This window comes from Chrysemys picta, chromosome 8 (assembly GCF_011386835.1).
Source record: "Chrysemys picta bellii isolate R12L10 chromosome 8, ASM1138683v2, whole genome shotgun sequence".
Taxonomy (NCBI): Eukaryota; Metazoa; Chordata; order Testudines; family Emydidae; genus Chrysemys; species Chrysemys picta.
Genome location: NC_088798.1, coordinates 57,685,751 through 57,697,969, shown reverse-complemented (window position 1 = coordinate 57,697,969; position 12,219 = coordinate 57,685,751). Strand labels below are relative to the sequence as shown.

The window sequence follows — 12,219 nt, the reverse complement described above, 5'->3', positions numbered from 1 at the left end:
GAAGATTTTGAATTTGAGCTCTGGCTGTAATGTGTCCATGGCAGTCCAATTTGTCCTTTTTGACTGATAGGTTTTTTGTTTTGTTAAGAATTTATGACACTGGGAGTACCTTTCTCAGACCTGAAGAAGATCTGTGTGTTTATCACATATAGTGTGTGTGTAGCAACCCTAACTGAGGCACAACAAAGTTGTTGAAGGTTTGTGTATGTGTATATTAATTTTAAAGAGAAGCACACTAATTGTGCTGAATGGTTTGGTTGGATTTGACCCAAACAACATGGTACTGGTTACAGTTTTGCAGACCATAAGGCCTCTGGTCTACACTACAAAGTTATGTCTATGTAAGTTGCCTACTGTCAACATAGCTGTGCATGTGTCTGCACTTAAATTTGTCTCTACTGATGTCAGGGGCCCATTACACTGCCAAAGTAACACCACCTCCCCAAGTGGCATTGAGCCAAGGTTGATGTACAGAGGTCGATAGGTAACACAGTGTCTACATGCATGCTCTAAGTCAACCATAGCAGTCCTCCAGAGCTGTCCCATAAAGCCCCACAGTGACCAATGTGGTCACCATTGTGAACTCCACTGTCCACAGGTCACGTAGACCGGAAACTCCTCTCCCCTGTAAAGCGCTGCAAATTTTTGAAATTTCTTTTCCTGATTGCCCAGCTTGGTGAGCACACTGAGCAGTTCTTCACTGTCCAGTGCAAATGCCCAGCTGACCGTGCCGGCTACGCACTCCAGACGCACTCCAGCCTGGAGTAGACAAGAGATATCTGATCTCCCAGGCAGTGGGGAGAAGAGGCTGTGCAGGCACAGCTCCAAACCAGTCAGACATGTGGACATCTGTGAGCAGATTGCTCAGGAGATGCAGTAGAAGGGTTAAAACAGGGACCAGCAGCAGTGTCATGTGAAAGCCAAGTAGCGGCGGCAGAAGGCTAGGGAGGACAACAATCAATCTGGTGCCAAGCCACAGATCTGCTGCTTTTAGAATGAGCTGTATGACATGCTTGGTGAAGACCCCACCAGCCTGCACAACATCATCCATACCTCTGAGAAGCCTGAGTCAAAGACCTCTGTTGTAAACAGTGAGGAGGAGGATGGGGGACCAGAGGCTCCAGCTGCACAGCGAGCCAGCGCCTGTTTTTGACTCCACTGTAGTCCCACTAATCAAGCACGGGCAAGCCCAAAGCAAGGGAAGGAACTTCGATAAGTTTGTACATTAATTTTCCATTACAGGGATGGCACCCCAAAATAGCAGGAGACAACTTTTGACTTTTCATTAAATACATTTCATTGTGAATTTATACTTCAAGAGCTAGAAATGCTACCAGCTTTTCAGTCCCCTCTAGATTTAGGCAGGGGAGATTGTTTATGTACCCAGGGATGTCCCTTGAATCCTCCCAAGAGATCTCAATGAAATTTTCATGGAAGTCCTCTGCAATCCCCTGCCAAAGGTTTCTAGCTATGGCGGCCTTATTTCTTCCTTCGTGATTGGACACTTTCCCACAGCAGTCAGCAATAATTTTGGCAGGCACCATTGCAGTACACAGGCTAGCAGCATATGTGCCTGAGTGGCTTTGGGATGCCAGTAATAGCTGTGCTCTCTCTACCTTTGTTACCATCAGGAGTAAGATATCAGCTAAAATCACCACTGACTGTAGAAAATGGTATCAGTATTCAGTGCCAATGCTCTATGCTATTAGTTTCATGCAAGTGAGCAATTCCCGCCTCATTTTCTTAACTCCCGGCAGGCTGTACTCACCATGACTGGGCAGTGCACAAGGAATCTCAAGCAGAAGCGTGACTGAGCAGGTAGTGCTTAAAACTTTAGGGAAGTAAGGGGAGTGAGTTCTGCATCTTAAATTTCACATGGTGAATATACTGACAATGGTACCTCTGTGTGTTTTATCTGCAGCAGCTGTCATTGCGGCTTTGAAGGTCTCCCCCTCCACATCTTTGGAACTCTTGAGCCAGATGAGGAGAAAAAAAGAGGACTCATGACAATATGCTCAATGAGATACTCCAAGCCAGTGCTGCATTGGACCATAAGCACAGGACTTGGAGGATGAACATTGTGGAGAGCCTGGAGAAGGAAAAAGTGGAGAGGAGAAAGGCACAGGAAAAGGAGTGGGAGTTGCACCAGAATGTAATGGGGCTTCTCAGGCAGCAAACACAGATTCTGCTCACTCTGGTGAACTTGCAGGTTCAACAATCCCAGGTTCACATCCCTCTGCAGCCCATTAAGAACTCAATATCGGGACCTCTCTAATCACCACCCCCATAACATTCCGTGTGCCATCATGGGCCACTGCACTGCCCCTACCACTCCACCCCAGCAGACATTAGACAATCATAGCTTCACATACACAGACTTGTGAAAGCCATGGTTGGTGTAGGTGTAGCTGAAATAGACATGAATGTTATTTCCCCTTCATTAGTCCTGTTCTCTTAATTTATTAAATTTTAGTAAGTTTTAAATATATTTGTTTTAAAATTTCAGTTTCCTTTTTTTGCACTGAATTCTGTTACAAAATCAATGGCTACTTTTTAAAACCTAACTCATCTTTATTAGTTTGCAGCATCTGCTACTGAGTGCTTTGCTTTCAGACCTGCTATCAATTACTTGTTACTGACAGTGGAACACAACTCATAGGATAACCTATAAACAAAATTAATAGATGTATTGACAATGTTATATTCCTACATGTACAGCAATCACGACACAGTTCCTGAGGTCACAAAAGAGCAGGGTCAGGTAGAGCACAGTACAGCAAAACACGCTACTGTGGCTCACTGTTAAAATGGTCTTTCAAAGCCTCCCTGAGCCATATATGACTATGACATTGTTGGCATCACTGAAACTTGGTGGGATAATACACACGATTGGAATGTTGGTGTGGATGGGTAGAGCTTGCTCAGGAAGGATGGACGGGAAAAAGGGAGGAGGTGTTGCCTTATATATTAAAAATGTACACACTTGGACTGAGGTGGAGATGGACATAGGAGACGGAAGTGTTGAGAGTCTCTGGGTTAGGCTAAAAGGGGTGAAAAACAAGGGTGATGTCATGCTAGGAGTCTCCTACAGGCCACCTAACCAGGTGGAAGAGGTGGATGAGGCTTTTTTTAAACAAATAACAAAATCATCCAAAGCCCAAGATTTGGTGGTGATGGAGGACTTCAACTATCCAAATATATGTTGGGAAAATAACACAGCGGGGCACAGACTATCCAACAAATTCTTGGACTGCATTGCAGACAACTTTTTATCTCAGAAGGTTGAAAAAGCTACTGGGGGGAAGCTGTTCTAGATTTTAACAAATAGGGAGGAACTCATTGAGAATTTGAAAGTAGAAGGCAGCTTGGGGGAAAGTGATCATGAAATCATAGAGTTTGCAATAAGGCCTGGTCTACACTATGACTTTAATTCAGATTTATCAGCTTTAATTCGAATTTACCCTGCAACCGTCCACACAACGACGCTATTTATTTTGATGTAAAGGGCCCTTTAAATCGATTTCTGTACTCCACCCCAACGAGCGGAGTAGCGCCAAAATCGATTTTAACATTTCGAATTAGGGATAGTGTGGCCGCAATTCGATGGTATTGGCCTCCGGGAGCTATCCCACAGTGCATCATTGTGACCGCTCTGGATAGCAATCTAAACTCGGATGCACTGGCCAGGTAGACAGGAAAAGCCCCGCGAACATTTGAATTTCATTTCCTGTTTGCCCAGCGTGGAGAGCACAGGTAACCACAGATAGCTCATCAGCACAGGTAACCATGCAGGCTGATAATCGAAAAAGAGCACCAGCATGGACCGTGAGGGAGGTACTGGATCTGATCGCTGTATGGGGAGAGGATTCAGTGCTTGCAGAACTTCGTTCTAAAAGACGAAATGCAAAAACTTTTGAAAAAATTTCCAAGGGCATGATGGAGAGAGGCCACAATAGGGACTCTGAGCAGTGCCGCGTGAAAGTCAAGGAGCTCAGACAAGCCTATCAAAAAACAAAGGAGGCAAACGGTTGCTCCAGGTCAGAGCCGCGGATATGCCGCTTCTACGCCGAGCTGCATGCAATTCTAGGGGGGGCTGCCACCACTACCCCACCTGTGATTGTGGATTCTGGGTCGGGGATAGTCTCATCAGCGACGCCTGAGGATTCTGCCGATGGGGGAGAGGATGAGGATGAGGATGAGGATGAGCTTGCAGAGAGCACACAGCACTCCGTTCTCCCCAACAGCCAGGATCTTTTTCTCACCCTGACTGAAGTACCCTCCCAAGCCTCCCAAGCCAGTACCCAAGACTCTGACCCCATGGAAGGGACCTCAGGTGAGTTTACCTTTTAAAATATAAAACTTGTTTTAAAAGCAAACGGTTTTTAATGATTACTTTGCCCTGAGGACTTGGGATGCATTCGCGGTCAGTTCAGCTACTGGAAAAGTCTGTTAACGTGTCTGGGGATGGAGCGGAAATCCTCCAGGGACATCTCCATGAAGCTCTCCTGGAGGTACTCCAAAAGCCTTGCCACAAGGTTTCTGGGCAGTGCATCCTTATTCCCTCCTCCATGATAGGACACTTGACCACGCCATGCTTGCAGCAAGTAATCTGGTATCATTGCCTGACAAAGCCTGGCAGCGTATGGTCCCGGTGTTTGCTGGCATTCAAGCAACATCCGTTCTTTATCTTGCTGTGTAATCCTCAGGAGAGTGATATCACTCCTGGTAACCTGGTTGAAATACGGGAACTTAATTAAGGGGACAGAGGTGGCCGTTCCTACTGGGCTGTTTGCCTGTGGCGGAAAATAAATCCTTCCGTGCAGTTAGCCAAGCGCAGATGGGAAATTGGCCCTGAGTTTTTCGCGTTTGGCTAGCAGGGATCTTCCCTGTTACCAGCCACGCGGTGGGGGGAGGGGTACCGTGATCATCCCAGAGAATTCATGGCGGGAGGGGGGCGGCGGCGGGGGGGTGGTTAGTTTGGTGCCTGCAGGGATCTTCCCTGATACCAGACACGCGGTGGGGGGGAGGGGTACAGCGATCATCCCAGAGAATTCATGGCGAGAGGGGGGGGGTGGTTAGTTTGTTTTCTGCTGCTGCTGAATGTTAACAGAAAAACCGCAGCACTCTACAGGCTATGCCTGGTATGTGGGAAAGGAGGGCGCAGAAGCTGTAAAACAGTGGCTTACCATGGCCGCATGCAAGCCGAATTCTGTTGCCCAGACCTGTGATCTCTAGCAGCAAAGCCACCGGCACTCAGCATTAAGAGGCAAAATGCGACCTTGCACAGAAATCACATGTGCTATGTAATGTGAATAGTGTTGGTCACCGTGAAAGAGTATAAGCATTGTTCTGCAAAATGTAGCTTTTTAAACAAGTCTCTCTTTTTTCCCCTCCCTACAGCAGCTGCAAATTCCTCAAGCCTCCCTCCTCCATCCCGAAGGTTATCACAGATAAGGCGTCGTAAGAAGAGAACGCGAGACGAGATGTTTTCTGAAATTATGGAATCCAGCCGCAGTGACAGAGCTCATCTGAATGAGTGTAAGGAAACAGTTTCAAAGTATAGGAAAGAAGCCAGTGAACGTGAGGACATGAGGGACCAACGTGAGGACATGAGGGACCAACGTGAGGACAGGAGGGACCAACGTGAGGAGAGGAGGGACCAACGTGAGGAGAGGAGAGACGCTCGAGATGAGAGGTGGCGGCAGGAAGACCAGAGGAGGCAGGATGCAACGCTGGGGCTGCTGCGTGAGCAAACAGACATGCTCCGGCGTCTGGTGGAGCTTCAGGAACGGCTGCTGGAAAACAGACTGCCGCTTCAGCCCCTGTTCCACCCTCCCCCCTCCCCATGTTCTGTATCCTCCTCACCCAGACGTGTAAGAACGTGGGGGGGGGGAGGCTCCGTACACCTGCCCATTCCATCCCAGTAGACAGCCCAAGCAAAAGGCTGTCATTTTTTTAACCTTTTCTTTGTGGCTTTTTCCTTCCCAGCAATCCTCCTCCCAAATACCACCCGGGTTCCCTCCCTCTTTTTCTAATCTATTAATAAAGAATAAATGATTTTTAAATGATAGTGACTTTATTTGGTTTGAAAGAAAGCTGGGGGAAGGGGGAGGGTGGGTTCCTTACAGAAAATCAGTCAATAAAGGGGGCGGGTTTTCATGAAGGAGAAACAAACAGATATTTCACACTGTAGCCTGGCCAGTCATGAAATTGGTTTTTAAAGCTTCTCTGATGCACAGCGCTTCCTGGTGTGCTCTTCTAATCGCCCTGGTGTCTGGCTGCGTGTAATCAGCAGCCAGGCGATTTGCCTCAGCCTCCCACCCCGCCATAAAGGTCTCCCCCTTACTTTCACAGAGATTGTGGAGCACACAGCAAGCAGAAATAACAATGGGGAGATTTCTTTGGCTGAGGTCAGAGCGAGTCAATAATGATCGCCAGCGACCTTTTAAACGGCCAAATGCACATTCTACCACCATTCTGCACTTGCTTAGCCTGTAGTTAAACAGCTCCTGACTCCTGTCCAGGCTGCCTGTGTACGGCTTCATGAGCCATGGCATTAAGGGGTAGGCTGGGTCCCCAAGAATAACTATTGGCATCTCAACATCCCCAATGGTTATTTTCTGGTCCGGAAAGTAAGTCCCTTGCTGCAGCCCTTTAAACAGAGTAGTGTTCCTGAAGACGCGAGCGTCATGAACCCTTCCCGCCCAGCCCGCGTTGATGTTGGTGAAACGTCCCTTGTGATCCACAAGTGCTTGCAGCACCATTGAAAAGTACCCCTTGCGGTTTATGTACTCGGTGGCTTGGTGCTCCGGTGCCAAGATAGGGATATGGGTTCCGTCTATCGCCCCACCACAGTTAGGGAATCCCATTGCAGCAAAACCATCCACTATAGCCTGCACATTTCCCAGAGTCACTAACTTTCGTAGCAGCACCTGAGTGATTGCTTTGGCTACTTGCATCACAGCAGCCCCCACAGTAGATTTGCCCACTCCAAATTGATTCCCGACTGACCGGTAGCTGTCTGGCGTTGCAAGCTTCCACAGGGCTATCGCCACGTGCTTCTCAACTGTGAGGGCTGCTCTCATCTTGGTATTCTGGCGTTTCAGGGCAGGGGACAGCAAGTCACAAAGTTCCATGAAAGTGCCCTTACGCATGCGAAAGTTCCGCAGCCACTGGGAATCGTCCCAGACCTGCAACACTATGCGGTCCCACCAGTCTGTGCTTGTTTCCCTTGCCCAGAATCGGCGTTCCATGGATAGAATCTGCCCCATTAACAACATGATCTCCAAAGCACCGGGGCCCGTGGTTTCACAGAATTCTGTATCCGTGTCCGTGTCCGTGTCCATGTCAATGTCCTCATCATGCTTGTCGCTGCGCTGCCGCCGCCGCTGCCTCCTCACCTCGTTTTTCTGGTCCTGGCTGAGCATAAACTCCACGAGAATGCGCGAGGTGTTTACAATGTTCATGACTGCTGTCTTGAGCTCAGCGGGCTCCATGCTTGCTGTGGTATGGAGTCTGCAGTGTTCACCCACCCAGGAAAAAAGGCGTGAAAATGGTTGTCTGCCGTCCGTTGCTTTCATGCAGGGAGGAGGGAGGGAGGAGGTGAGGCTGTACCCAGAACCACCTGCGACGATGTTTTTTGTCCCATCAGGCACTGGGATCTTAACCCACAATCCCAATGGGCGCGGGAGACTGCGGGAACTATGGGATAGCTATGGGATAGCTACCCACAGTGCAACGGTGCAGAAATCGACGCTAGCCCCGGTACTTGGACGCACACCACCGAATTAATGTGCTTAGTGTGGCCGCATACATTTCGACTTTATACAACCTGTTTTTCAAATCCGAATTATATAAATTCGGATTAATCCCGTAGTGTAGACATACCCTAAGGAAGGGTAGAAGGGAGAACAGCAAAATAGAGACAATGGATTTCAGGAAGGCGGATTTTGGTAAGCTCAGAGAGCTGATAGGTAAGGTCCCATGGGAATCAAGACTGAGGGGAAAAACAACTGAGGAGAGTTGGCAGTTTTTCAAAGGGACACTATTAAGGGCCCAAAAGCAAGCTATTCCGATGGTTAGGAAAGATAGAAAAAGTGGCAAAAGACCACCTTGGCTTAACCACGAGATCTTGCATGATCTAAAACATAAAAAGGAGTCATATAAAAAAATGGAAACTAGGACAGATTACAAAGGATGAATATAGGCAAACAACATAGGAATGCAGGGGCAAGATTAGAAAGGCAAAGGCACAAAATGAGCTCAAACTAGCTACAGGAATAAAGGGAAACAAGAAGACTTTTTATCAATACATTAGAAGCAAGAGGAAGACCAAAGACAGGATAGGCCCACTGCTCAGTGAAGAGGGAGAAACAGTAACAGGAAACTTGGAAATGGCAGAGATGCTTAATGACTTCTTCGTTTTGGTCTTCACTGAGAAGTCTGAAGGAATGCCTAACATAGTGAATGCTAATGGGAAGGGGGTAGGTTTAGCAGATAAAATAAAAAAAGAACAAGTTAAAAATCACTTAGAAAAGTTAGATGCCTGCAAGTCACCAGGGCCTGATGAAATGCATCCTAGAATACTCAAGGAGCTAATAGAGGAGGTATCTGAGCCTTTAGCTATTATCTTTGGAAAATCATGGGAGACGGGAGAGATTCCAGAAGACTGGAAAAAGGCAAATATAGTGCCCATCTATAAAAAGGGAAATAAAAACAACCCAGGAAACTACAGACCAGTTAGTTTAACTTCTGTGCCAGGGAAGATAATGGAGCAAGTAATTAAGGAAATCATCTGCAAACACTTTGAAGGTGGTAAAGTGATAGGGAATAGCCAGCATGGATTTGTAAAGAACAAATCGTGTCAAACCAATCTGATAGCTTTCTTTGATAGGATAACGAGTCTTGTGGATAAGGGAGAAGCTGTGGATGTGGTATACCTAGACTTTAGTAAGGCATTTGATACGGTCTCGCATGATATTCTTATCGATAAACTAGGCAAATTAGATGGGGCTACTATAAGGGGTGCATAACTGGCTGGATAACCGTACTCAGAGAGTTGTTATTAATGGTTCCGAATCCTGCTGGAAAGGCATAACAAGTGGGGTTCCACAGGGGTCTGTTTTGGGACCAGCTTTGTTCAATATCTTCATTGATGACTTAGATATTGGCATAGAAAGTACGCTTATTAAGTTTGCGGATGATACCAAACTGGGAGGGATTGCAACTGCTTTGGAGGACAGGGTTGTAATTCAAAATGATCTGGACAAATTGGAGAAATGGGCTGAGGTAAACAGGATGAAGTTTAACAAAGACAAATGCAAAGTGCTCCACTTAGGAAGGAAAAATCAGTTTCACACATACAGAATGGGAAGAGACTGTTTAGGAAGGAGTACGGCAGAAAGGGATCTAGGGGTTATAGTGGACCACAAGCTAAATATGAAAAAAGCAACAGAGGGTCCTGTGGCACCTTTGAGACTAACAGAAGTATTGGGAGCATAAGCTTTCGTGGGTAAGAACCTCACTTCTTCAGATGCAAGACTTGCATCTGAAGAAGTGAGGTTCTTACCCACGAAAGCTTATGCTCCCAATACTTCTGTTAGTCTCAAAGGTGCCACAGGACCCTCTGTTGCTTTTTACAGATTCAGACTAACACGGCTACCCCTCTGAAGCTAAATATGAGTCAACAGTGTGATGCTGTTGCAAAAAAAGCAAACATGATTCTGGGATGTATTAACAGGTGTGTTGTGAGCAAGACACGAGAAGTCATTCTTCTGCTCTACTCTGCGCTGGTTAGGCCTCAGCTGGAGTATTGTGTCCAGTTCTGAGCACCGCATTTCAAGAAAGATGTGGAGAAATTGAAGAGGGTCCAGAGAAGGGCAACAAGAATGATTAAAGGTCTTGAGAACATGACCTATGAAGGAAGGCTGAAAGAATTGGGTTTGTTTAGTTTGGAAAAGAGAAGACTGAGAGGGGACATGATAGCAGTTTTCAGGTATCTAAAAGGGTGTCATAAGGAGGAGGGAGAAAACTTGTTCACCTTAGTCTCTAAGAATAGAACAAGAAGCAATGCGCTTAAACTGCAGCCAGGGAGGTCTAGGTTGGACATTAGGAAAAAGTTCCTAACTGTCAGGGTGGTTAAACACCGCAATAAATTGCCTAGGGAGGTTGTGGAATCTCCATCTCTGGAGATATTTAAGAATAGGTTAGATAAATGTCTATCAGGGATGATCTAGACCAGTGGTTCCCAAACTGGGGTTCGTGAATCCCTGGGGGTTCGCAGAACGTTACAGGGGGTTCGCCAGTAAAAATTCACTAATGGCGGACAGAGGACCCTGGGCATTGGAGACAGCAGGTGGGACCCGGTTGCAGGGCAGACACCCCGAACCCCAGGGAGAACGGGGCCGGGCAGTTGGGGCTGGCAGCCCAAGTCCCGGTGGTCAGCAGGGAAGCTGGCAGCCCGAACCCCAGCGCTCCATGTGGGGCTGACAACCCAAGCCCCATGGAGAGCGGGGCTGGGCAGTTGGAGCCGGCAGCCCGAGCCCTGCCCCCGTCAACATTGGAGCCAGCAGCCCAAACCCCAGCGCTCCCCATGCAGCGCTGGAAGCCTGAGCCCCACAGAGAGCGGGGCTGGGCAGTTGGGGCCGGCAGCCCGAGCCCTGCCCCCGTCAGCAGGGAAGCCAGCAGCCCGAACCCCAGGGAGAGTGGGGCCGGGCAGTTGGGGCCGGCAACCTGAGCCCTGCCCCCGTCAGCGGGGGAGCCGGCAGCACGAACTCCAGCGCTCAGTGCGGGACTGGCAGCCTGAGCCCCAGGAAGAGCGGGGTTGGGCAGTTGGGGCATCCACCACACTGAGGAAATTTAAACTTAAATCCCTGAAAATATTCATTTTTAGGAGGGGGTTCACGAGATTTCACAGTTTAGTGAAAGGGGTTCGCGGGCTGTTAAAGTTTGTCTAGACAGTATTTGGTCCTGTCATGCGGGCAGGGGACTGGACTTGATGACCTCTCAAGGTCCCTTCCAGTCCTAGAATCTATTTATCTATGAATATAGCTCCTTGCTGAGCTCTTCTAATAGTCCTTTTGTCTAGCTGCTCAATCTCAGCAGACAGCTGCTTCATCTCTGCCCTCCACCCTAGCAGGAAGTTTTCCCCTTTTGCTTCACATATATTATGCAGGACACAGCACACAACTATAACCATTGGGAAATTTTTCTCATTGAGGTTCAATCTTGTGAGTAAACAATGCCAGCATCACTTTAATCAACCAAAAGCACATTCAACTGTCATTCTGCATTTGCTGAGCCAGTAGTTGAATTGTTCCTGGGTGCTGTCAAGGTGGCTGGCGTATGTCTTCATAAGCGAGGGAGCAAGGGCTAAGCTGGGTTGGCCAGGATCATACTGGCATTTCAACACTCCCTGTAGTAATCCACTGGTTAGGAAAAAAGTCCCTGCTTGTGGTTTTCTGAAAAGTCCTGTGTTCTTAAAGATGCAAACATCATGCACTTTCCCTGACGAGCCCACATTGATGCCACTGAAGTGTACCCAGTGATCCACCAGTGCTTGCGTAATCACTGAAAACTACCCCTTTCTGTTGATGCACTTTGTGGAAAGGTGGTCTGGTGCCAAAATAGGGATATGTGTGCTATCTACAGCTCCACCAGTTTGGGAGCGCCATTGCTGCAAATCCATCCACTATGTCCTACACATTGCCGAGAGTCATGGTCCTGCATAGGAGGAGGCTATTAATAGCTCTTCAGAGTTGCATCACAATGATCCCATGCAGTGGATTTCCCAATTCCAAATTGATTTCTCACCAATCAGTAGCAATCTGGCATTGGATGTTTCCATAGTGCAATCGCCATTCACTTCTCCACTGTCAGTGCAGCTCTCATTTTGGTGTCCCTGCACTGGAGGGCTGGCGTCAGCTCGGCAAACAGATCCAGAAATGTGGCCTTGCACATCCAAAAGTTCTGCAGCCACTGCTTGTCATCCCAAGCCTGCACTGGGATGCAATCCCACCAGTCAATGCTCGTTTCTTGGGCCCAAAAGCGGCACTCCACCAACTGTAGCAGTGCCATGAACTCCATCAACAACCTTGAATTGGTTCTTGCTATGTCCCACAGCAATCTGTCCTTTAAGAAAGTGTCATGTTCCCCACTGATTCAGTTCTTCTGGCAGCTCTGCAAATACTACAGGATCATGTGCCCTGTGCTTACAATGTT

General features: G+C 47.8%; 1 protein-coding gene across 1 annotated transcript; it reads left to right on the top strand.

Annotated features, from left to right (window-relative positions):
* Positions 1 to 3,786: 3,786 nt before the first annotated feature.
* Positions 3,787 to 5,927, top strand: LOC135973234 (SRRM2 protein homolog rsr-2-like). The gene is made up of 2 exons (XM_065555659.1): positions 3,787 to 4,333; positions 5,401 to 5,927. The coding sequence occupies exons 1-2, from the start codon at positions 3,787 to 3,789 to the stop codon at positions 5,925 to 5,927; spliced, it is 1,074 nt and encodes a 357-aa protein (XP_065411731.1).
* Positions 5,928 to 12,219: the final 6,292 nt, after the last annotated feature.

What these genes read in the sequence shown, in the direction of transcription:
- LOC135973234 (XM_065555659.1), top strand. Translation starts at nt 3,787, where the DNA reads ATGCAGGCTGATAATCGAAAAAGAGCACCAGCATGGACCGTGAGGGAG. An exon ending in CCCCATGGAAGGGACCTCAG is followed by an intron (nt 4,334 to 5,400) that starts GTGAGTTTACCT and finishes CCCTCCCTACAG; the next exon opens with CAGCTGCAAATTCCTCAAGC.